The sequence below is a fragment of the Schistocerca gregaria genome, chromosome 2 (genome assembly GCF_023897955.1).
Source record: "Schistocerca gregaria isolate iqSchGreg1 chromosome 2, iqSchGreg1.2, whole genome shotgun sequence".
NCBI classification, from domain to species: Eukaryota; Metazoa; Arthropoda; class Insecta; order Orthoptera; family Acrididae; genus Schistocerca; species Schistocerca gregaria.
Window position 1 is genome coordinate 506,048,029 of NC_064921.1, and position 26,664 is coordinate 506,074,692.

Consider the following 26,664-nt stretch of genomic DNA (forward strand, 5'->3'; position numbering starts at 1 on the left):
GCACGGGGCACCAAATTTGTTATAAAAGCAAGTAAATTACTCAACGGACAGTATTTTTCAGTACAGGTATTTCGTTCATTCCAAGCAAGTGTCAATTCATGACATCATCGTCCAGACATGAGTTGACAGTAATCTGAATCCATTTTAACTAACTAATAATTTCTCTCAGGTGATAAAATTTTATTGATTATGAAATACAAGTTCTTGAAGTTTGTTCAGAATCAGAAATGTTTGATTAGTAATTACATGCCATGATTTATTTGTTTAATATGAAGTTGTTTTGAATTTTGAATGTATAAAAAAAGTGTGAATTTATCTGCAGCTTTTACTCTGAGACGAGTTATCACAGAATGGTGCTAAAGGTGCACTGTAAAGTTCGCTGACCTATGTGGTGAATTTCATTTTGTGATCTTGATCTGAATGGAGAGTAAATCCAGTCTTATTTAAGCTCTACATGAGATAAACACATCATGTTATTACAGAAGAGTCATTTAGCCCATTACAGAAAACTGAACCCTCAGCGCTCAATTTGAAATATTTTACACGCCAGTATGTGACCGAGCTGTCCAGTAAATCTTGCACAATAGTTGCAAATGTGTTTGGACTTAATGCACAAAGTAGGAAATTAAATTTGAAACAATTGCTGATTTTGAAAAAAAAAAAGAACTAAAGTTTATTCAAAATATTGAGGTCCAGTTTTAATTGAGACACATATCATCTTGTTGATTACATTGCCTAGCAACTCTGTAAATCAGTTTAATTAATTCATTAGAATCATTTGCAATGTAGTAAGGCCAATTACACACACAAAATGTTACTCAAAGTTTACTGACCGCATGAGGGAATGGAGAGATTTTTTTTTTCCACAAATGCCAATAAACCAGCAGTTTCAGAAGTTAAATTATTAACTGTTGTGTAACTTCATTGATTGTCCTATACCACTAAAGAACTTGTATCATATCTCTTCACAAGTGATTTCAAGAAGCTGGGATAAACAAGCAGAAGAAAAAGACTAAAGAAGAGGCATCGTATACCAGGCCAACTCCACTGCCCTGGCCAGCTGCACTAGGTTTCTCGGGTAAGCATCCATGGCACAAACAGCCCGATAAAGGTCCAAACAGCCCGATAAAGGTTATCCCACATGTTTTTGACTGGGTTTAAGCCCACAGAGTTAGGTAGCCAGGGAAGCATGGTGAACTCACCGTGATGCTTTATGAACCACACATGTACACTGCAAGCTGTGTGACTCATTGCACAGTGCTGCTGGTAGAGCCATTGTGTTAAGGAAAACAAACAGCATAAAGTGTGAATATGTTCTTCAAGGATAGCTGCATACTTGTGTTGGTCAATGAGCCTTCAAGAATGATGAAATCACCCTGTGAATGATATAAAATCATTCCCCAGACCATAACATCCCCCTCCTTCAGCCTGGACCCTTCCAACAATAGTTGCAGGGTGTTTGCTTTCAAATGTTTCATGCCGCACAAACCAATGGCAATCTATATGATGGAGCATAAAATGTGATTCATCTGAAATGCCACCTGTTGCCACTCAGTGGATGTCCCGTTCCAGTAGTGGTTTAGAAATTCCAGCTTTCTTCATTGATAACAGCAGTTATCATTGGAGCACGATCCAGACTCCTGCTGTGAAGGCTCATACGCACCAAAGCCCACTGAACAGTCTTTGAGGAGACACTGTTGGTAGCCTCTTGGTTCATCTGGGTCAGCTGCACACCCATTTGTTTGTACACATCCCCGTAGCCATCATTCACCCCTATCATCTATGGCCGATGGTGCACCACAGTTGTCTTGGCATTGGTTTTGAGCAGTACCATTTTGCTGTGCACAGTATACTTTAACCACGGTGGTATGCAAACAGTTTACAAACTTAGCAGTTTTGGAAACACCATCACCCTTGGTCTGAAAGCTAATGATCAGGCTGTTTTGAAAAGCAGATAAATACCTCCATTTCTGCATTACAACTACAGCTACACTGTTTTCTGTGTTCCCCAGATAGTCTCTGTGGATCCTCCACTACTAGTGCTGCGACCTGCTGGCTGTAGTTATTGCAAATTCACATCAAACATACGTGATGGTCACATTAATGTGTCTGGACCACATACATTATATCTAATGGCAACAAAGTGACCTATTTCTTTTTAAAGATGTCCATGGTGAAACTGATTACTATAGTACAAAGGGCAACTAAAATGCACAGAGAGATTTATATGTTTAGAAAACTAGATAAAGAGGCAGGAATTTTAAACATTAACTGTTGCACAACAAGTAGATGAATGGTGGCTCAAGCTTAAAAGAATAATTGACCAAATACTGGATAGATATGTACCTAGCAGAACAGTTTCTGTGGGAGGGACCGTGCACTGTATACACCTGCTGCAAAAAAACCATCTAAAGAAGCAGAGACTGCTGTGCAATAACTGTACAAGAAAACTTAAGGCTACAAAAGAAGGATGCTAAAGGAAACACATTTGGTCATCTAAAGGGCAATGTGTGAAGTCTTCAATGACTATTGTAGCAGAATCTTGGTGGAAGATCTGTCATAAATCCAAAGAAATTCCAGTCAGTTGAGATTAAGAATAAATTTGTCTCTCACTGTAATAATGATCTTCAGTTTCTTTTCATTGCAACATGATCGATATTGGGGCTACCAATCCAATCCTCAGATGCAACGGTGAACAGCTTCCATCTCCCAGCAGGGTACATATATATTTAAACATTCCATCATGATGTAACACAAGAAGACAGTCATATTAAGTTGAGTTATTTTGCCTCTGATCGTAAAAATAATTTTCAATTTCTTGATCTACTTCAGTGCTACCAGCCCCATCCTTAGATGCCCCTGTTTTTTTCATGTTGGACCATTTTTTACCCCACATAGTGGAGCAACTAGACATGGCATGGACTCAAAAAATTACTGGGTGTCCCTTGCAAAAATATTAAGCCATACTGTCTCTACAGCCATCCACAACTGTGAAAGTGTTGCTGGTGTTGGATTTTCTGCATGGTTGACCTCTCGATTATGTCCCATAAATGTTTGATGGGATTCATGATGGGCTACCTGGGTGACCAAATCATTCACTCGAATTGTCCAGAATGTGGCCCGGTGATATGGCACATCATTGTTAGGGAATATGAAGTCCATGAATGGCTGCAAATGGTCTTCAAGTAGCCAAATATAACTATCTACAATGACCAACTGAGCTGAACCGGAGCTTGTTGACAACTTGGGTCCATGGCTTTGCAGGGTCTGTGCAACACTTGAACCCCACCATCAGCTCTTACCAACTGAAACTGGCAATAATTTGACCAGGCCATGCTTTTCCAGTCAGCTAGAGTTCAACCAACATGGTCACAAGCCCAGAAGAAGCACTGCATGTCTTGCTGTTAGCAAAGGCACTCGCGTCGATCGTCTCCTGCCATAGCCCATTAACACCAAATATTGCCACACTCTCCTAATGGATATGTTTATCGTGTGTTCCACATTGATTCCTGTGGTTATTTCACACAGAGACGCTTGTCTGTTCGCATTGGCAGCTCTATCCAAACACCACTGCTCTCAGTCAGGAGATGAAGGCCATTGGCCACTACATTGTCCATGGTGAGAGGAAACACCTGAAATTTGGTATCCAAACTACAGTCTTGACACTATAGATCTTGGAATATTGAATTTCCTAGCAATTTCCAGAATGGAATGTCACATGAAGCTAGCTCTAACTACCATTGTGTGTTCAAAGTCTGTTAATTCCCATCACACAGCCATAATCACATCAGAAACCTATTCACATGAATCACCTGAGTACAAATGACAGCTCTGCCAATGCACTCCCATTTATACCTTGTGTATGTAGTACTACTGCCATCTGTGAATGTGCCCATGAATTTTGCCACCTCAGTGTAATGTGAGGAAGCAATTTCTGAGACTATATGTGTTGAGCACTGCACTGTATTTTAGCGAATCAAGGACAGCATGAAAACTCGAAATGAAAAGAATTGAAGTATGTGACATGTAGTGCTACAGAAGGATGTTGAAAATTAGGTAGAATGATAAGTTAATGAGGAGGTTTTCTGCAGAACCAGTGAAGAGAGAAATATACACAAAAAGGCTATTTAATGTCATTGAGAAAATAGCAGCTTTTTCACATTAGCATTTTCCTTTCAAATTCACTAGTTTAAATTTAGATATCTTAAGAACAAACAGAATTAACAGTATAGTGTTGGATATTGTTAAACAGTGTACAGCTTCTGTTATTTGCTTGCCTTTTGTTAATGTATCCACCAACTCATTACCTTCCTTGGTAGCATCTCTAGAAAAGGATGAATAAATATAGAAATGGTAGTAAAAAGCTGATTATGATTAAATTTTTACCTGACAGCCATTTCCAAGCTTGTGTAGAATCGAGAGCTGTGCTGTGTCACAGTTTCCAAGCCTTCATCTTTCAGGTAATTTTGCAGCCAGCAAGATGCCACTGAAGTTGGATCCAAAAGGAGTGGTCGCAGTGATGCCTATTTCAGAAATGTTATGAAAGAAGGTATAAATTATGTTGCTAACAAAACCCTATTTACAAACACTTGCTTCCATATCTCTGGCTTCCAGTTGTGTGGCCAATAACTACTACCAATGTTTCAAAAACTCTGTGCATCAGTACTAGTTTTAGTATTATATTTCAGACTTTTATAGAACAGTAGTAAATAAAATATTAAACAATAATGGATTTCATACCATATCCGCCCTTTTTTTCACAATCTTATATCTAAAATTCAAAATTAACAAGTGATAATATTCCCACTTAAATGAAGTGTTTTCAAATTCAAATGAATTAGTAGATTGTCTCATCATTCAAAACACAGCCACTATATTCATTTATGCACTTACTTCTAATGTAAATATTAGGTCTCTCTTTTACATCTAACAAGGCATCCCTACAGAATATACAATCTGAACAGGTGACAATAATAATAATAATAATAATAATAATAATAATAATAATAATTGTTATAGGAATGACTATGTGGTATTACAGTAATGTCAGTTTTAACATTGTTAAGTAAATTTATCATAACATAATGTTGCTTTCCATTATGAAATATTACAATCTAATAGAAATGCATTTCAGAAAAAATCAGATTTAAAGGACAAGTAAACCAATCTGAGAGTGAGCAAGAAATTATAAGGCAAAGTTAGCTGATGAGTTGGGGAAAATAGATACAGGTGTCGAAAGACAGAGTAGTGTTGACAATGAGATAGAAGTACTGGTTCGCTGTTGGGCAAATGGCAGACAGCTGGAACAGGCAACATATAGAGCTTTATTCTCCTTTTGAGGGTGGTTGGGTTGTTTGGGGAAGGAGACCAGACAGCGAGGTCATCGGTCTCAACGGATTAGGGAAGGATGGGGAAGGAAATCAGCTGTGCCCTTTGAGAGGAACCATCCCGGCACTTGCCTGGAGTGATTTAGGGAAATCACGGAAAACCTAAATCAGGATGGCCAGACACGGGATTGAACTGTAGTCCTGTCGAATGTGAGTCCAGTCTCCTTTTGAATACCTTACTGTTGAGACTAGACACAGGCTACTGGGTGGCTTGTTCTGTAGTCACATAGCTGAAATAGACGAGATGGAGAAAGATTTAGTGAGTTATAAAGGTAAAGCCATGAAGCTGGAGATATAATATTTGTACTTCATTTATTAAATGGTGATCAGCATTTGATATTCGAGGAGAGGTTCTGAAAACACAACCTAAAATGGATGAAGAAAATAGTGTGTGTAAAAATGGATGAATAAAATAGTGTGCATATAAATCACATCCCCTGTATGGTAACAACAAACCTAACTGTGCAGAAAAAGGACTGATGTTACCAAAAAAGCCAATGTTATACCCAAACTGTATGCAAACATTCATGGCTAGGTTGAATCATTTGGAGCTGTTGGTATCTGTGCTTTGTTAAACTACATCACAGTAGTAAAATTTCTGCAGGACTGAAGGCTAGTCTACTTTCGTTTTACATAAAGAAAAAATTGTTTCTAACTTTCTGAGTTGAGTGTGGCCGAAAGAGAGATTTCCTGGATGCTATAACTCTTCATCTTTCCCATTTTAGATGTTCATCCTAATGACTGAGTTTGTATCAAAATATGTGACATAAATGGCCATATATTTTGATTGCATTCAATATCACAATGAGTATGGGAAAAACTGTTTCATAAAAATCAAACAATGAAAAATGCAGGATGGTATGTAACAGTATTGTGAAAAGGACAGCTGCTATTCATCACATAGCAGAGATAATGAGTTGCAGATAGACCAGCCAGACACTGTGGTCATGTGAGCCTGAGTTGATTTTGTGTGTGTGTGTGTGTGTGTGTGTGTGTGTGTGTGTGTGTGTGTGGTGTCTATTCGAGACAAAGGCCCAGTTGGCTGAAAGCTCACCTTCTGATAGTCTTATTGTTCTGCCACTCTGTGGTTCAGCATCTCTGCTATATGGTGCTTAGCAGCTGACCCCTTCACAACACTGTTTCATAAAAATGTTTGCTAATCAATTTTCTAGGTGAATTAGGGTCAGCTGTGATATTTAAGAGCTAAGTTGAAGACCCGGGTTTCGCATCCATCATGATAGTGAACAAAAGTCTTCATTAATACCTGATATGGCAGAAACAGTATTCTTACGATTGGTGTGTAGATACAGATGGACATTGTAAGCACATAAGTGACAGTTACAAGAATGAAACACTGGAAAATCCAGGATAAAGTTACAAGAGTGGAACTCAGATGAAGCATCATTGTCATAATCAGAGGAAAACGTTGGACCAACAACTAAATCCTGAGTGACAGCTGAGAACTATGTTTGCATGATAACTTTGATTCATTGGTGACTTGCTGATATCTGTTTTTTGGGCAGCTGTCGAATAATAGTAATGTGCTATTTCAGAAATTAACTTGTTTCACTTTTTACAAATAATATAAAAAAATCAGTAAGATTAAATAAATGTCATGTGACTAGGGGCTCCTGGCAGGTAGACCGTTCGTCGGGTGCAAGTCTTTCGATTTGACGCCATTTCGTCAACTTGCGTGTCGATGGGGATGAAATTATGACAATTAGGACAACACAACACCCAGTTCCTGAGCGGAGAAAATCTCCGACCCAGCCGGGAATCGAACCCAAGCGCTTAGGATTGACATGCTGACACATTCCACATCATTACGAAGTATTGTATTCATGATCTATGGAACAAGTACTAATCTAATCTAATCTGTCACGCTAACCACTCAGCTACTGGGGGCGGGCAGTAGGATTAAATGCCTTCCTAAAATCAAGCAGAGTTAAAACAGTTGCTTCACATCTAGGTGCACTGGAAGTACTTTGAGTACATTTATTATTAGTAAATCTTATGGTCTGACATAGAAAAACGGTAATGTCAGTTAAAATAAAACTGGTTTTATACAGTAATTACCTGTAATATTAGCAAACCATTTTGAAGTGACAATGTGTCTGGTGGTAATCCTTGAGAATGCCATACTAAACACTGCTGTTCTGTGCTTAGAAAGTCTGTTAGAGAGAAATGTTCTGCTTCTTCCCATCCCACTATCTTCTGCCAGTGAGACACATGTTTTTGTCTTGAATCTTCTGGTTCACTGCCAAGATAACAAACAAATGCAGCTGCCAGAAGACAAGAGAGTGGCATGTTTATAAGTTCTTCAGACAGTGTAGTAAGCTGAAATAGAAGATTTACATGGTATCTTAGTGCTATGAACTGAAACTTCTCACAAATCCTTTACAATTTTTAAACTATTAATTTTGTATAATTTCAAATAATTGATACTACTGAAACATACCCTGAGACCACCTACTGAAGTGTTTTGGATAAACATAAATTATGATATAACTTGAGCATGACAAATCATGACAAATTGATTACATTGGCATAAAGAAATTGTGATGTTAATTATTCTCAAAATTCGATAAATTATAATCAAAATAATAACTCACAAGGTAAGTTATTGTTCAGATCCCAAGTTCATCTGTATCATCTAGCCCAAAGAGTTCTTAATTATTTTCAAATGGAATTTTCTCACATCCAATCTCAGAACAGTCCAATTTCTATTACTCTTTCACACTAACAACTGCTTTTTCACCAATGGAAATTCTTTCCAATTTTTGATAAATCTTCACAAAATTATTGGATTAGAACCAATAATTACAAAGAATTGCAAGCTCTACGAAGTGTGTTCAAAATGACTCTCTCAAAATGTACCACTTATGTTAATTCCCAGGTAAAAAATCGTATAAGAGTGAATAGAACTCACCCTCTGAGAGTTCTTTTTTCATTGACTTAAAATCTTCTACACTCCTGGAAATGGAAAAAAGAACACATTGACACCGGTGTGTCAGACCCACCATACTTGCTCCGGACACTGCGAGAGGGCTGTACAAGCAATGATCACACACACGGCACAGCGGACACACCAGGAACCGCTGTGTTGGCCGTCAAATGGCACTAGCTGCGCAGCATTTGTGCACCGCCGCCGTCAGTGTCAGCCAGTTTGCCGTGGCATACGGAGCTCCATCGCAGTCTTTAACACTGGTAGCATGCCGCAACAGCGTGGACGTGAACCGTATGTGCAGTTGACGGACTTTGAGCGAGGGCGTATAGTGGGCATGCGGGAGGCCGGGTGGACGTACCGCCAAATTGCTCAACAGGTGGGGCGTGAGGTCTCCACAGTACATCGATGTTGTCGCCAGTGGTCGGCGGAAGGTGCACGTGCCCGTCGACCTGGGACCAGACCGCAGCGGCGCACGGATGCAGGCCAAGACCGTAGGATCCTACGCAGTGCCGTAGGGGACCGCACCGCCACTTCCCAGCAAATTAGGGACACTGTTGCTCCTGGGGTATCGGCGAGGACCATTCGCTACCGTCTCCATGAAGCTGGGCTATGGTCCCGCACACCGTTAGGCCGTCTTCCGCTCACGCCCCAACATCGTGCAGCCTGCCTCCAGTGGTGTCGCGACAGGCGTGCATGGAGGGACGAACGGAGACGTGTCGTCTTCAGTGATGAGAGTCGCTTCTGCCTTGGTGCCAATGATGGTCGTATGCGTGTTTGGCGCCGTGCAGGTGAGCGCCACAATCAGGACTGCATACGACCGAGGCACACAGGGCTAACACTCGGCATCATGGTGTGGGGAGCGATCTCCTACACTGGCCGTACACCTCTGGTGATCGTCGAGGGGACACTGAATAGTGCACGGTACATCCAAACCGTCATCGAACCCATCGTTCTACCATTCCTAGACCGGTAAGGGAACTTGCTGTTCCAACAGGACAATGCACGTCCGCATGTATCCCGTGCCACCCAACATGCTCTAGAAGGTGTAAGTCAACTACCCTGGCCAGCAAGATCTCCGGATCTGTCCCCCATTGAGCATGTTTGGGACTGGATGAAGCGTCGTCTCACGCGGTCTGCACGTCCAGCACGAACGCTGGTCCAACTGAGGCGCCAGGTGGAAATGGCATGGCAAGCCATTCCACAGGACTACATCCAGCATCTCTATGATCGTCTCCATGGGAGAATAGCAGCCTGCATTGCTGCGAAAGGTGGATATACACTGTACTAATGCTGACATTGTGCATGCTCTGTTGCCTGTGTCTATGTGCCTGTGGTTCTGTCAGTGTGATCATGTGATGTATCTGACCCCAGGAATGTGTCAATAAAGTTTCCCCTTCCTGGGACAATGAATTCATGGTGTTCTTATTTCAATTTCCAGGAGTGTATTATTTACATTGATGAGGTACTGGGCTTACTACCTGACATAAATTTCAATTTGATACCTCTATCCATTCCTGAGAAAAAAGAATCTTAAAAGGTGGACAAACTAACAGAGACGGACTACAAAATACCACAAAAATATTTTTATGTCATATAATAAAAAATAACAATTTTCAGTTTTTATCATTTATCTGTACTGTGATACCTCTCATGTTGTCAAAATGTTTCACTCTAGATCAACGTGAAGTATCCTGTAGGTTTTGTTGACTGAGTTTGTGAGTATCAGAGTATGTGATGTAAGTTGCTGTGTATTTTGATTGCACTGACTTAGAAGCCAATGGTTTGTAGCCCCTAGTACATAACAAACTTCAGCTTGATACCTCTACCCAATCCGGAGAAAAAGGGAGCTTAACAGTCAGTCAGACAGACAGACTTACAGACAGGCACAAGAAAAGTGATTCAGTTTTTATCAATCGACGTATGAAACCCTAAAAAATATTCTCATTTTATCATTAAATGCTAACACTTCAAGCATGTTGACAAGAGAACATGCAGATACATACTCCTGGCTGACATAGGCTGCAACAATCAAACTGCACATATCTCTAACTTGGGAAGAAGTAGAGAAACACACCTAGGCCAGTATCATTTTGCTGATGAGATTACTCTGTTTGTCTCTATTGCCTATAAACTTAAAAAAATAGCAAGTTTGAAAATAGGCCTGAAAATCAATACTGGTAAACAAACCAAAATGATTTCTGATCAGCACATTTAGAAGAAAACTGCACAAACTAACATGAAGTCATAGAACCAGTCAATGAGGTTTTATATTTACAACAATTTAAATGAATGACTCAACATCAAACGAAATATAATAGTAAACATTGTCTGGAAACTATTTAGTAAACCAAATAGTGTTTATAGGTCTAGTATTTTGATGCATTTGAAATAGAAACTTGACATTTGGTGTGTATTACAAATTTTTATTTTGGAAATTGGGCCTGTAGGTTCACAAGATAAAATAATAGTCACCTCTCAAAAATAGCAACTGGTCACTTTGGAGTGATGTGGATAGTGTACAACTGGAAGCAGGAAGTCAAGTGGTCCTACACTGTTGATGTGAATAAAGACAATGAAGTTGTGAGGAAGTGGACATCAGTTGTATGGAATCAGTGCAGTAGGATAGCTCAGTGTGAAGGTATGACAGAAAGGATGTATTGTGTTCTGAAGACCCATGATCACACTATGAATAACGTGTGTGATTTGGTGGAATGTCCACACAGACTAATCATTGTGTCTACAAGAAATTGTGTACTACTCAAAGACATGCCATTTGGTGTGAAAACAGTAGTTGTAAAAAGACTGTAATCAACAGGAACATTTCAAGAGATCATTATTCACAATAGCACATACAGCTTCAGTGTGTCAGACAACACAGGAACTGGATTGTAGCTGACTGGTGGATGTAATGTCTTCTGATAGGTCACAATTTTGCCACTTTTCAAATGATGTGAAGTGTTGAATGCCACAGTGACAGAATGCGTCATTTAACCTGCAATGTGTGAGGGGTGTAGGGTTGGGCAGGTTTGGCTTGGTGGTGTGTTCTGGGAGTTTTTGCTCCCATAGCTTGGGCTGATTCAAACAAGTTACTACAAATATGAACCAGGATTTTTATTTCAGCATTGTCAGAGGCCAGCTTTATTTACATTTTCATGGTGAATATGCCGTGAACATTCCCATCTTCCAAGGTAACAACAGCTGTGTTCACAGGTTTGCACACATAACTTTCTGGTTTGACAAACACTCATGCACCATATCACACCTAAATGGCAAGATAAACCACGTAACATTAATCCCATAGAAACATCTGAGAGTTATGTGGATTATTGGGTGAAACATAGAAATAAACATCCCCACAAGATGGTGGCTCTACAGGATCTACTCACAAGTGGTTGGAAACGGAACATCTGAAAAACTTGTGGACTCTATTCTACACTGAATTGAGATCACTATCATGAAAAGATGTGGTGCTGCATGGAGGTTGACTAATTTTATTTCCAGTGTGTTTACACACTGGGATTTACTCAGGGACAGAAAGCAAACAAATGGAACAGAGATCAGAATTGAATAGACTATGTAATTATGACTGTTACATTAATGAAATTGTGATAGGTAGAATCAGATGAATGGATGGTAAATGGTTCAAGAAAGTTCTTTGCTGGATTCCATGAGATACAAAAAGACTGAGAATAGATTACATTTGGAAAATGGCATGAGTAACATGGATTCATTTAGCTGGAAACTATAATGCATGGAGAGGTCAGCAGCAGGCCTTTATCCACCCATGGTCATCAAAAGACTGATCATGAGGATGATCTGTGCTATCTCAACACAAAAGTAACAAGGCAATTCACTTGAGTAATGAATTATTAGTCATTGGTTTCCAGTGCACAGCTGTATTGTGACGGTGAAAACTGCCCTTATGGAGTGTCAGGTTTCAACAAAATCTTTCATCTTAAGTGCAGTGGACCAAAAGTTTAAGGTGTGTTCTTGCACTCCATCGGAAGGCAAAAACACAAAAACTGCTGTTCTACCTCATTTGTAATAGTATGAAGAAATGTTTCAAGTAGCAGAAGAAGGAAATGAAAATATATCTGGGCACAATGTGTCATATTTACAAGATGATCATCACTAACTACATATACAGTAGAGTCTCGATAGTTTGAGTTTCCAATAATCTGAGCCTCCATTTTTTTTTAAAGGTTGCAACAATCTACTTTCTTTTTTACTGACATGATGAATAATGAAAACATCATTGCAAAAGATATGGAGAGAACAGCTCAATGACAAAGCAGACAACAATGCAAGCAACACCGACAATTAGCTCGCTGCCCTGTTGCACAAACATCTGTTGGCAGTATGGCACGAAATACCTCAACTGCTGCTGGCTGATACTGATCAAAACTGGGGAGTTCATACACTGCTGTAGTTCCCAGTACCTGTACTGTACAGTGTTGTGTGTCATTTTGTTTGTTGATTGTGTGTTCCATTGTACACCTTCCAAAGATGAGTGCTGTAACAAAAAAAGAGGAAATTTGAGTCTTTGCATCTAAAATTAGAAGCACTAAGATGAATTGACAAAGGAGAAACAATAAAAAAACTTGCTCTCGAGAATGGTGTCGGTGAAGTTATTGTTGGTGACTGGCGAAAAAACAGACTTAAATTGGAACAATTTTCTTCACAGAAATGCTCACACGAATCTCTCAGTTGAAGAAGTATAAAGAAGTTAGACTTAAAAAAAAAACAAGTGAGGCATTGTTCATGTAGTTTAACCCAACAGAGATAGAACAGTGCTCCGATTTCTGGCCCAAACTTGCAAGAAAAAGCTTTGTTTTTCAGAAACCAGCTGCAGGAAGGAGATTACAATTTCGCCACTAGTGTGGGATGGCTCAACAAGTGGAAGAAGAAGTATGGAGTGCGTCAACTAGATGTATGTGGAGGAAAACTCTCTGGTGACGCAGAGGCCATTTCAAAATTTATCGTCGAGTTCAAAAAAATCATAACTGAGAAGTTAGACTTAAAAAAAAACAAGTGAGGCATTGTTCATGTAGTTTAACCCAACAGAGATAGAACAGTGCTCCGATTTCTGGCCCAAACTTGCAAGAAAAAGCTTTGTTTTTCAGAAACCAGCTGCAGGAAGGAGATTACAATTTCGCCACTAGTGTGGGATGGCTCGACAAGTGGAAGAAGAAGTATGGAGTGCGTCAACTAGATGTATGTGGAGGAAAACTCTCTGGTGACGCAGAGGCCATTTCAAAATTTATCGTCGAGTTCAAAAAAATCATAACTGATGAAAATTTGTCTAATGAACAAATATATAACTGCGACAAAACTGGGCAAAATTTTAAAATGTTACCAGCGAGAACACTTGCTTCTTGTGAAGAAAAAAGTGCTCCTGGGCACAAAAAAAGCACAAGAGCGGCTCACAGTTATGCAGCTTCAAATGCAACTGGAAACCGCAAACTAAAACTAGTTGTGATTGGGAATTCTGCCAAGCCATGAGCATTCAACAATGTATCCATCTCAGCTCTTCCGGTTGTCTATGCACATCAGAATAATGCCTGGATGTACCAGGAAATCTTCAAGAACTGGTTTTTCAACTCATTTGTACCTGACTGCAAGAACTTTTTTAAAAGAAACAGGACTGCCATGGAAAGCAATTTTGTGATGGATAATGTGTCTCACATCCAAGTGCAGGAGAACTGCAGTGCGACGGTATCCGCGGCTTGTTTTTCCCACCAAACGTTACCTGTCTCATTCAGCCCATGGATCAGGGCATTCTGGAATGTCTATTTAAAAAAAAAAAAAAAAAAAAAAAAGTATCGATGGCGATTGCTACAGTCAATTCTGCATTCCGAAGACAACAAAAGAATTGCAGGAGCTTTGAAGAAAGTGACTTTGAAGGACGTCGTGCACTGGATTAGCGAATCTTGGAGTGAAATAAAGTCAGACACAATTTCTAAGTCATGGAGGAAAATTCTACAGGAAAGTATGCCAGATACAGAAACTGAAGATTTAGCAGATGAGAATGATCCAACCATTGTGTAATTTAATCAGAAGATTGCCAGGGTGTGAAGAGGCAGAAGATATGGAAGTAGGCGAGTGGTTAAATTCGGACGAACAGTTGGAAGTGACATGGTTAACATTCCATCGCAGTGTGAGAGTGACAAGGATGACGAGGCAGAGGCTGCACCTATGATGACTCACACCAATGGCTACGCTGCTCTTGAGGCCGCCATATGCTACGTGGAACAACAGCCTGAGGCGACACCAACTGACCTGCGGCTCCTGAGATGGTGGCGTGACATTGCCACGAAGAAAAGTTGCAGCTTCGCCAAACAAAAGACACTTCGCTATTACTTGTCTAAATAAATAATTATTGTTATTCTGCCAATGCAAATGCATGTGTAAATACTTTTATTTTAATAAAGTTCATATTTTGACCTGTATTACTTACAATATCATAATATTTCTTTTTCCCATTTAAATTTCAATAGTCCGAGTTTTCGACAGTTTGAGGTGGTTCTGATCCCATTCACCTCAAACTATTGAGACTCTACTGTATTTCATTAGTTTTCAAAATTGCAGCATCTGTCTAATTTCTTTTCTTACTGAGCTCATACATAATATTTCCTGATTGAGTACAAGAATATGCCAGCAATAAAATTCATTCACTGCCTCTGAACAGATCAGTTCTGATAAAACGTGGCACAGCATAAGGACATAGTTCAAGTTTGGAAAATACTCATACACTAACATGCCACAACAAACAGTTTCTAAGAAATGAGGGCAGATTTATTTTACAGTGAAACAACTGGCATAAAATCATCACAGTAATACTCCTCAAATTCCAGTGGTAGACATAGTAAGAAATAGGTTATGCAGCACCGACAAACATACTCTCAAAATTCCAATTTAAGAAAGAAAAACTTTATTTCCTTGTAATACGCTTCCTAAATAATGACCCAGATGGTGAAATTCAGAGAAATTTTGGTCTATATTGTAGAGTAATGACAAACCTTTTCCCCATCTCCAGATGGATCAGTAAGGCACTGCATAGGGACATAATACTCCAGAGCTTCAAAGATATTCACCATTCAGATCTCAGATTTCATAAATCTACCAGTGACAGCCAAATATTTTATTTTAACAGAATGGCCATGGTGGAAATACATTCTGATGAATGCTTTATGAATGTAATAATGATTGTGGTTTCAGGTAAAAATTGTAATGGGAAGTAGTTGTATGGCATTAGTGTAGCAATGTCTACTGAAGAAGCTCATTTCGTCAGATCCACAATGACACAATGTCTCTTATGCAGTAATACTTGTAGACCTCACACTGGTTTGCAACTACTGAAGTGTGATACTTATGTTAGCCCCATGCTTGGAAAATTATGTAGTGTACTTCCTGTCCTACATTTTTTTATTACAAGTATTTATTTAATTCATATTTCGTAGATTCAGGTACCAAGTGAATCCCAATGATATGGAATGTGTCAATTTGTACATACTTCAAATAGAAGTTATATAAATATAGTAAAAGACACAATCAAAATATAATATCAAATGAAGAACATGTATTAAATCAACAGAAACTTGTGTTACACCATTGAAGGATCAATAATATATGAGAAAGCAAAGTTAAGCTAAATATTACAATGAATCAATACATGAATACCTAAACTCAAATTTATAAATGCAATATTTCTAAAACAATTGTGAGTTTAGTGGTGACTTCCATTTTCTCTCATAAATCCACTGATTGTATAAAAGGTACTCTTTCAGAATTTGTTTCAATTTTGGCAGTTGTTTATGAAGGCATTTGATGTGTGGTGGGAGTGCATTAAACAGCACAATGCCGGAGTAATAAACTCCTTTTTGAATCAGGTTAAGAGTTTTCTATTCAATGTGCTGAATTTTTCCATTTTCATTTATAGTCATGATATTCACTGTAGTCTTTGTAAAGGGGAAGTTATTACGGACAAAGATCAACAAGGAAAACATATACTGCGAGGAGGTGGTAAGAATATCTTAAGAAACAAGTACCTGCAAGGGTGTCTGTGCTGCACATCACTCATTATCCTGCTGGCCTGCCCCCCACCCTCCCTCCTAATGAAGTTGGTTACCCCAGAATATATCAGTACACGACATCAATCAACTAAAGTAGGAAGCCTTAATGGTATACACTTCAGCCACTGAAGCAATAATTCATAGTGCAATATTGCTGAGCTATGGTAAATCTTTCCATAAGATGAAGAGTGTCAGTTGACAAATTACATTTGCTGTCTATATATGCGCCCAAATATCATATCCTCAACTTTTTTCAAAGGTTGTCTCTCACTTTATGTTAATGTCTCCAAGATTTCTTTGTGTTGCATGGAACATCATATAATGGGTTTTATCTGCAGTGATGGGGAACCACTTGAAGAAAACCAATTCAAAATTTCAACGTAAACTTTCTTCATATTTTGTTCAAGGTTGTTAACTGACAATTTGTCAAAGAGAATTGTAGTACCATCTCGAAAAGGATAAATTTACTCTTTATATTGAATAAAAAGAAAGGTGAGTAATGAAAATAACATACAGCAGCAGACACAGTGCCTTGTGGTACACAAAAAACTCATGATGAACCACTCAGATGACACAGGTTCTCCACATGATACATTCAGCATTACAGTCTCCTTTCTGTCCTTCAGGTTTGAGTGAAGCCATGATGCAACAGTACCATCTAAAACATAATATCCTACCTTTTTCAAAAGAATTTGATTGTTTAAACACCTGAAGGCTTTTGAAAGATTAGAAAAAATACCTACTACAGAATTCTTTGTTGGTGGTTTCCAAAATTTTATTGTCGAAAGAGAGTGCTGCCTGGCCAGTGCAAAGACCAGCATGAAACTCAAATTGACTTTTGCTGAGGATATTGTGAAAGTTGAAATAATTGAAAATCAATTTGTGCACAAGTTTTTCACGAATTCTGGAAAAGATAGTTAATCCTTGAGTGGGTGTGCCTATGTATAAAGTGTGCCAATCACAAAGAACATTGTTTTGTACCATTCCATTGTTCTTTTACAATTGTGAGGCCAAACCTGTTCCTTCATTACTGCTTCAGTTGTGTTGTCACACATCAAGCTGAGCAGCAATAACATAAAAGAAACAGCAAGCTAAGTGAGAACAAAATTATGATCGGTGCAAGAAAATGACCTAGATTTCGAGCTAGCAGCACAATCCTACAGTGAGGCAATTATCTATGAGATAATTAATAATCAATTAAGTGGTTGGCAGGAATATGATGAAACTGTGTTGTTTAACCCTTAATGACAAATGTCATGAATTTGTATCATACCAATGCTGTGTTAGCAATTGCAAGATTAACTGTTTTTTAGTGCCAATGACAGCAGGCTGGATGTTTCAGGTACCTTTGAAGTGTCACGATTTTCGATTTTTGTCTTTCATCATAGACAAAGAGTTTTGATTTTTATCTTCCATCTAGAAATTTATTCAGGTATTAAGGGGTTAATTCTTTGAGTGGATCATTAGTGTGGGGTAACACTTAAGGCACAGCAAGACTGATATAATGAAAGTTTATTTTATTATTATCTAATTAAACAGTGATTCAGCTCATATAATGTAAGTTCAAGTTATTGTAGTGTAATTAAACTAAGATTTAACTGTGATTCTGCTCATACATATTTATTTTGATAACATAATGAAAGCTGTTAATTACAAGTGTAGAAAGTACACCACACACACATCCACTCGTATTGTGAGAAATAGTGCGCCCACTTGAAGATTAAAAGGGAGACTGGGCAATAGTTTGTGACATTATTTTTATCACTTTTCTTAAAGAGCTGTATTACTACAGTCAGTTATTGTTTATCAGGGACAATTCCCTCTTGCAGAGATGTACTGAACATGTTTTATGAGACTGGACGTATACATTTATAACAATATTGTCCATACCATTGTTGTTGTTGTGGTCTTCAGTCCTGAGACTGGTTTGATGCAGCTCTCCATGCTACTCTATCCTGTGCAAGCTTCTTCATCTCACAGTACCTACTGCAACCTACATCCTTCTGTCCCTTTTTTGTCCCTGGTCACAATGTGATTCAGATATCCCTTCTGTTTTTGCCTCTGAAACAACTGTTCACAAGCGCACAAACGCCGTTCAACATCTCTTGGTTTCAGCTCACATGGGACCCAAGTTCCTTATTTCTGAATCATGCCCATAGCCTTGAGAAGTTTTGAAATAGCTTCCTGTGTCACTCCCACTTATCATGCCAATTTTTGACATGAGTCTTCACTCAGCAATGTCTCCAATTCTGCAGCTTCGAAAACATTCTCTCTTCCACCACTATGCCGGTCTATGATGTTGAAATCACCATTCTTGAAGTGTTGAAACCACTCATGACACGTTCTTTCACTAATAGCATCCTAGCCATACATACTTAAGAGCATTTGATGAGACTCAACTGCTGGTTTGTTCATATTGAAGGAAAACAGTAACAACTCCTGCAAATGGCGAGAATTATGCTTGTAAACTGACATTTTCAATCAAGAACAACTACATGATGCAGACACAAATCGACTAATGTTTGAATGAGGTTATGTTGACTGCAATCCAAGCTAACTGTCTGATGTCTGATCTGTTTCTCTTGACCGCTACTTACCGTTGTCACCATCTATCAGCTAATGGTGGAAGCAAAGTTTACACCTTGTATTATTAATATTAAATTTACCCACATTTACAGACCTCATATCATTTACTGTCGTGACATTTTTGCACCTAATGCTTTTTGTTTATTGTTTACTATCTTCCATTCTGATGATTATGTTCATGGATGTTTTGCTTTGACCTTAGCTGCATAATTTCATACTTAATGCTGTCATTTTCTCTTCACAGGTCATTCATTACACACTTAAAACTTGAAATATGTTCACTTTGCTTTGTGAATTCAGTTTTGCACTTCACGTACACTACCTTTTTAACATATCACTGTAATTCATTTTATCAGTAAAATAACACAGGCCCTACACTTGCTCTTGTTGCCACTTCAATGATTTTTGTGTGAAGAGTCTCTGAGGGCAAACCATCAAAAATCAACTTCAGAAATTTAGGCACAAATTAAATGAAGAGAAAGCAGCTTGAAGGGGACTACATACATTGTAAAAAATGCATTATTAATTTGAAATACTAATGAACTACGAAGATTATATCTTAACTATTCCTTGTGGGCTCCTGACTGAAGTAGCAGGTGGCTATATATATAAACTGGTCTGCAAAACTTAAAGAGGAAAATAACTTTTGCATGATGTTTCATTGAAAGTAGGATATGGTTCCTAATAGATTAGTGTTCACCATGGTTAGCAATGCTTGCTGCGATATGAGCTCTAACACCAGTCTCCAGGTGGCGTGGAATTCTTGTGGTAAGGTGTTCCATTACTCCAGCAGAGTGGCTGACAAGTGCTTGATGGCCATTGGTACCTGTGGATGTGTTGCAATTCATCTTCCCAACACATCCTACACTTGATCGAAGGGTTTGAAGTTGGAGATATAAGCAGGCCAGTCCAATCACTGAATATCTCTCATTGCAAGAGATATTTCACTTGCATTGTTCAATATGGTCCTACAGTTTCATCCACAAAAGTGAGTTCAGGGTCAAATGCACACAGAAAAGACACATAGGTATGGAGTACAGTTATACAATAATGTTGTCCAGTGAGTTGGAGGTCAATATGCCCAAGCAACATTATGCCTTCCCACACTATACCACCCAGACCACCAGAATGATCATGTTTGACAACATTCCTGGGTGCATTATGTCTTCTCATCTGTTTCTGTCCACAATCACTATGGAGACTGAATCTGCTCTCATCTGAGAAGAGATCACAACACCACTCGTCATTGGTCCAGTGCCCACGCTCCTGGCACCATCGCAAATCTCTGAACATGGTACACTCACAAGTCTACAACATTGTGACACTGAACTCCTTCCCCATGTGCACCTTTTCAAGAGTGCATTTTGCCCTAACTTCATTTTGGTGGACGACAAAGTCCAATCACATCAAACTGTTCTGGTGGAGGAGCTCCTTGAATGAGACGATATTCAGCAAATGGACTGGTACTAGATTCCTTGATAAATCCCAATGAGCACGTATGGAATGCATTCGGGAAATCCACAAGTACCAACAACCATCCAGCAGTTGTCAAACACGCTGGTGGAAGAATGGAATGCTCTGTCAAAAGATCTTGTAGCCAGCAGGAGAACATGTTGCACAGCATGTGTTGCCATCCCTGGTGATCACACAGCCTTTTATTGTCTTTGAATAAAAGTATCATTTCTGTCTGTCTCAGTGCATATTTCTTTCAGTTATCTTCTGTACTACACTGCAGCATTTTTTTCTATGTATGATCCAAGTTTCATCAAGCTGTGTATCTTGACAGTGACACATCATGCAAAAGTTACTTTCATCCTTTGGTTTTGCACACCTGTGTAGCCTCCTAGCTTGGAGTGACGCAGGATGTTATGAACTCCAGTGATAAGGGAGAGTGCTTTCTTTTGATGCAGTTAAAAAGCTTTGGTTCAGCTGTTGGCCTGGAAACATAAGTTCACAGACTCATAAACCTATCAGGTGCACACTGCCATCATTCAGCATCTTGATGTGGTTCCTATCCATATTTCATGCCAGTAAGTCAGCCAGCAAAGATGATTATGGGCATAGATGCATGCTTACATCTTGGATGACTATGTGATAAAAGACTTGGCCACTCTTCTTATATGTGGGTTTCTTTCTGATTGTTTGGTCTTGTCCCAGTTATAGAACTGCATTCTCATACACCAAGATTCTTCTATTCTGTACTACTGGTCAGAAGTAACCTAATTTGCCTCCAATGGTGGTAGTTCAGAGCTCTCTTTCCTCCCAGTTTATATGTAATTCTCACGCACCCCTTCTGTATACATCTTTGCCTACAAACATACTCTGCCAACCAAAAATGTTAAGAGTCTCTTCCAACTGCTCATGGAGTGTTGGAAGAATTACTGCTTGCCTCTGTTCACACAATAATTAGTACAATCTTTTCTCCATGGTTCTTAGGGGAGCGATATGTATGGAGCTGAAGAATATCTCTCGATATTTCATTTAGTACTGGCTCTTGAAATTTTGTAAGCAGGCTATTGCAATATAATTTGCATCTATCTTCAGAAATCTGATCCATGAAACTTTCCCATGAGTCAAACAAAACTGTGAACATAGCGGACACCCTTCTTTATATATGTTCAATATTCACTGTTAGTCCTATTTGGTTTGTGTCTAGCACACTTGAACAACATTCTAAGATGGGATGCATAAGTTTTTCCTCTATAGACTGATTGCATTTTCCCAGTATCCTACCAATGAACTCAACTCTGCCACCTGCCTCACCTACAACCCACTCTATATCATCATTCCATTTCAAATTCCTGTGAAGTGGTACACCCAGATGCTTGTATGAGTTAACTGACTGTAACTGTAAATCATTCATATTTGTAGTCATAGGATAATTTTTTTTCACTTTATATGACGGATAATTTTATTTATCTGTATATTTACAGCAAGTTGCCAATATTTGCACCACTTTGAAATCTTATCAAGATCTGACTTTTGTTCAGGATGAACAGTGGAAGGATTGGGATTACGAAGGACGATACTAACAGCCACATCAAGTTGATTACCCCTGCCTTTTTTCCACTGTGATATATACATAAAGGCATGCAGTCAGGATTTGGGTGACCTGCGATTTATTCCCAGTTTGGAAATTACTGGTGGCCATGGCAACACACAGACTACCAACAGTGGTGATTCCACATAGGCAGCTTACATTCACTGTAAATGGCCTCCTGTGGAGTCAAATGGCATGTAAATGTGTTTATAGAGCAGAGCAAGATAAGTGATCTCCCATCCTACTACTGTGTTTCTTACAGCAGCTTTTTCTCAGACACTACTTCATTATTGATAAGTGCATCCGCAAAAAGTCTGATGTCCATTTAATATTGTCTGCCACATCATTAATGTACAACATGAACAATCAGGTTCCTGTCACACTTCCCTGGGACACACCTGAAGTTACTTCTACTTCTGCTGAGGACTCTCCATCCGAGATACATGCTGTGTCCACCTGACCAAAAAATATTCAATCAAGTCACAGATTTTGTTTGATAGCACATATAATCATACTTTCATTAATAAATTCTTGTGAGTAATAAGTCAAATACTTTCATAATGTCAAGAAAAACTGCACATAATTATTTTCTTGATCCATACATTTCAGGATATCATGTAAGTAAACCAGAAATTGGGTTTCATATTATCCCTGTTTCCTTTCCAGAAACCATGCCAGTTGGCATGGAAAGGGCCATCCTGTTAGTTCATTACATTTAAGCTCAGAATAAGTTCCAGAAGTCTACAATAGACAGATATCAATGAGACTGGACAGCAGTTGTATACATCACTTCTGTTACACCTCTTGTAGACAGGTGTGGTCTATGCACTTTATCAAGCATGGGCCACAGTATTTTGATCAAAATGTATACAGTATATTATGTTTAAAATGAGTGTTAACTCAGCTGAAAATTCTTTACAAAATCTGATAAGGATCCCTTAAGGCCATGGTGCCTTACTTAATTAGAATGACTGTAACTGTTTCTCAAATCTGTGTTCATTGGGTTTTATCACTGCATCCAAAAATCTCACAGCCGTATCCCATAGGTTTCCAGGCATCATATATATCCTTATACAGACGCAATTCTGGAGCTGTTTAACAGATAAAGCAGAAAACTGGGTTTTAATTACTCAAAAAGCAGTTCTCAGTACCATAAAATGCATGGTGTCCAGGTTTCTATTCACAGTACATGCAGCTGTGATGGATGATGGCAACAAGTGATGTTGTGACTGTCCTGGCTCCAGAAATTCATAGGAATGGACTGCTATCACTAGAACATTGATACCACTGGCAGACACTGAATATATATCTGTTTTTTAGAAGTATTTGTGACACCCTTGTAAAGAGTAGTCATCACAGCATATGATCTAGTTTCAGCAGAGTATACACTATCACTAACATTGTGTATGAGTCAACAATAAATTATAACTGTTACTGAGTTGCATAAGACATCTCACATGAATTTCAATTTAGAAAAAAGGAATTTAGTGGATGGAAATAAATCTCATTGCTGTACAACCAAATTTTATCATGAGCACAGATTAACAAGAGTGGAACATTTTACCCATTTTACCTCGAGTGAGACAGAGAGAGAGAGTGATTAAGTTTTGAGGGAGGTGGGAAATAGGAGGTTTTAATAAGCCGTCTGATCACTGATCTTCTGGCAATGTGAGAGTCTATCAGACTCTTACAAGGGAAAATGATTCTGTTACACTATGTAGCTCTTCAAGCAGTTAATGAATGTAAATGTGGTTGCTGTTTCTCTACTGGTTTCAAAATTCTGGCACTATTCTTTCTGCTCAAATTCTCATTTTATTTTTACTTTTTCATTTATTCTATGAATTATTCCGCTCTTTCTGGATTATGCTTAAAATAGTTGATATGAATATTCATTTTATGTCTTGTCACTATGTTGTAGTCTACATCTACATCTACATCTACATCTTACTCCGCAAGCCAACTGACGGTGTGTGACGGAGGGTACCTTGAGTACCTCTATCAGTTCTCCCTTCTATTGCAGTCTCGTATTGTACGTGGAAAGAAGGTTTGTGAGTATCCCTCTATGTGGGCTCTAATCTCTCTGATTTCATCCTCATGGCCTCTTCGTGAGACATATGTAGGAGGGAGCAATATACTGCTTGACTCCTCAGTGAAGGTATGTTCTTGAAACTTCAATAAAAGCCCGTACCGAGCTACTGAGTGTCTCTCCTGCAGTGTCTTCCACTGGAGTTTATCTATCATCTCTGTAACGCTTTCGCGATTACTAAATAATCCTGTAATGAACCGTGCTGCTCTCCGTTGGATCTTCTCTATCTCTTCTATCAACCCTACCTGGTACGGATCCCACACTGCTGAGCAGTATTCAAGCAGTGGGCAAACAAGCATACTGTAACCTACTTCCTTTGTTTTCAGATTGCATTTCCTTAGGATTCTTCCAATGAATCTCAGTCTGGCATTTGCTTTACCAATGATCAACTTTATATGATCATTCCATTTTAAATCACTCCTAATGCGTACTCCCAGATAATTTATGGAATTAACTGATTCCAGTTGGTGACCTGCTATTTTGTAGCTAAATGATGAGGGATCTTTCTTTCTATGTATTTGCAGCACATTACACTTGTCTACATTGAGATTCAATTGCCATTCCCTGCATCATGCGTCAATTCTCTGCAGATCCTCCTGCATTTCAGTACAATTTTCTATTGTTGCAACCTCTTGATATACCACAGCATCATCCATGAAAAGCCTCAGTGATGTCATCCACAAGGTCATTTATGTATACTGTGAATAGCAACGGTCCTACGACACTCCCCTGCGGCACACCTGAAATCACTGTTACTTCGGACGATTTCTCTCCATTGAGAATGACATGCTGCATTCTGTTATCTAGGAACTCTTCAGTCCAATTACACAATTGGTCTGGTAATCCATATGCTCTTACTTTGTTCATTAAATGACTGTGGGGAACTGTATCAAATGCCTTGCGGAAGTAAAGAAACATGGCATCTACCTGGGAACCAGTGTCTATGGCCCTCTGAGTCTCGTGGACGAATAGTGCGAGCTGGGTTTCACATGATTGTCTTTTTTGAAACCCATGCTGATTCCTACAGAGTAGATTTCTAGTCTCCAGAAAAGTCATTATACTCAAACATAATACGTGTTCCAAAATTCTACAACTGATAGACGTTAGAGATATAAGTCTATAGTTCTGCACATCTGTTCGACGTCCCTTCTTGAAAACGGGGATGACCTTTGCCCTTTTCCAATCCTTTGGAATGCTACGCTCTTCTAGAGACCTGAGAAGGGGGGCAAGTTCCTTCACATACTCTGTGTAAAATCGAACTGGTATCCCATCAGGTCCTCTTTTGAGTGATTTTAATTGTTTCTCTATCCTTCTGTTGTCTATTTCGATACCTACCATTTTGTCATCTGTGAGACAATCTAGAGAAGGAACTACAGTGCAGTCTTCCTCTGTGAAACAGCTTTGGATACATCCCTTGAACATTGTATTAAACTGATTGATCGTGTACCACAATCCTTACAGAATTCCAAATGTTAGTTTTAAATCTGATGGTGCGCTAATTCAGGACGATGAACTTAATAGACAATACCATCAACAACTACAAATGTCATAAAAACACTGGTGCTTAATACAAGAGCTGCTTCCCCCTGAAAGTTCCAAAAATGCCATGACAATGTGGAACACAACTGATGCAAACATTGGAAATCTTCACTCTTGCTGCCATTGAAAAGATATATGGCCCATAACTACCAAGCCTCTCTGTGGTGTCTTACGGACTGTCCCTAGAATATACTTACAATGGTGTGAAATATATTAAGTACTTCAAATTCATCGATGCTATTAGAGTGCAGTACAGGTTTTTTCAAAAATAATTTTACAATCTTTGGGGACAGGTTCCTTATACCAAAACAAGAAAGAAAGTTCAAATTAACACATGTATGAAAATCCTTCATTTTCAAGTTATAAATGAGTTGACAATTTAGGTGATTGGAGCTAATCAACACATAAACTAATTGTAAATGCTCAACATCACCTGTGCACTCAATGAATCGTAAGTAAAAAGTTGTTAGTCAAAGTCATTATATAATATATAATAGTGAAAGATCATTTGACCTGCACAAGGAACTGACTGTCGCTTCCTTTCAAATACTCCCTTATGGTTTTGAATGTTTTTCAGGCTTCTGTGACAGGTTGATGAAGAGTTTCTGCATTCAGGTGGTCTGCTGAATAGACCAATTGTTTAAGATACCCCAAAAATAATAATGCAAAAAGACAGAGGTTGGGAGAACATGTAGGTCCTTCTCTACCTACCAATCTCTCACAGCAGATACCAGCCAGTGCATCTCGAACACAGACAGAAATGTGCTGGAGCTCCAGCATGCATAAACCACATGTTTCTACTTATTTGCAGGGGCACGTATTTTAACGGATCTTGGAGGCTGGTCTGGATGAAGTCCCTGTAGAGAGTACCTATAAGATGAATTGCTTGGAGAACATATGGCCCTATCAGTTAACTTCGATTCCAGCCCACGCATTAATCTTCAAATGATGCTGATGTCTAGCTTGTATTGTAGCAGAAGGACTGTAATTGGCCCTTATTTGTTGGT

At 38.9% G+C, this 26,664-nt stretch overlaps 1 protein-coding gene across 1 annotated transcript in view; it reads right to left on the minus strand.

Moving 5' to 3' along the window:
- Nucleotides 1-26,664, minus strand: part of LOC126328907 (cytoplasmic dynein 2 heavy chain 1) — a 906,666-nt gene that overhangs the window by 181,591 nt on the left and 698,411 nt on the right. Inside the window, exons 57-58 of the mRNA XM_049996078.1 lie at nt 7,464-7,724; nt 4,387-4,523 (exon numbers count right to left, since the gene is read on the minus strand). Coding sequence (XP_049852035.1) covers nt 4,387-4,523; nt 7,464-7,724 — 398 coding nt within the window. The remainder of the gene's footprint in view (nt 1-4,386; nt 4,524-7,463; nt 7,725-26,664) is intronic.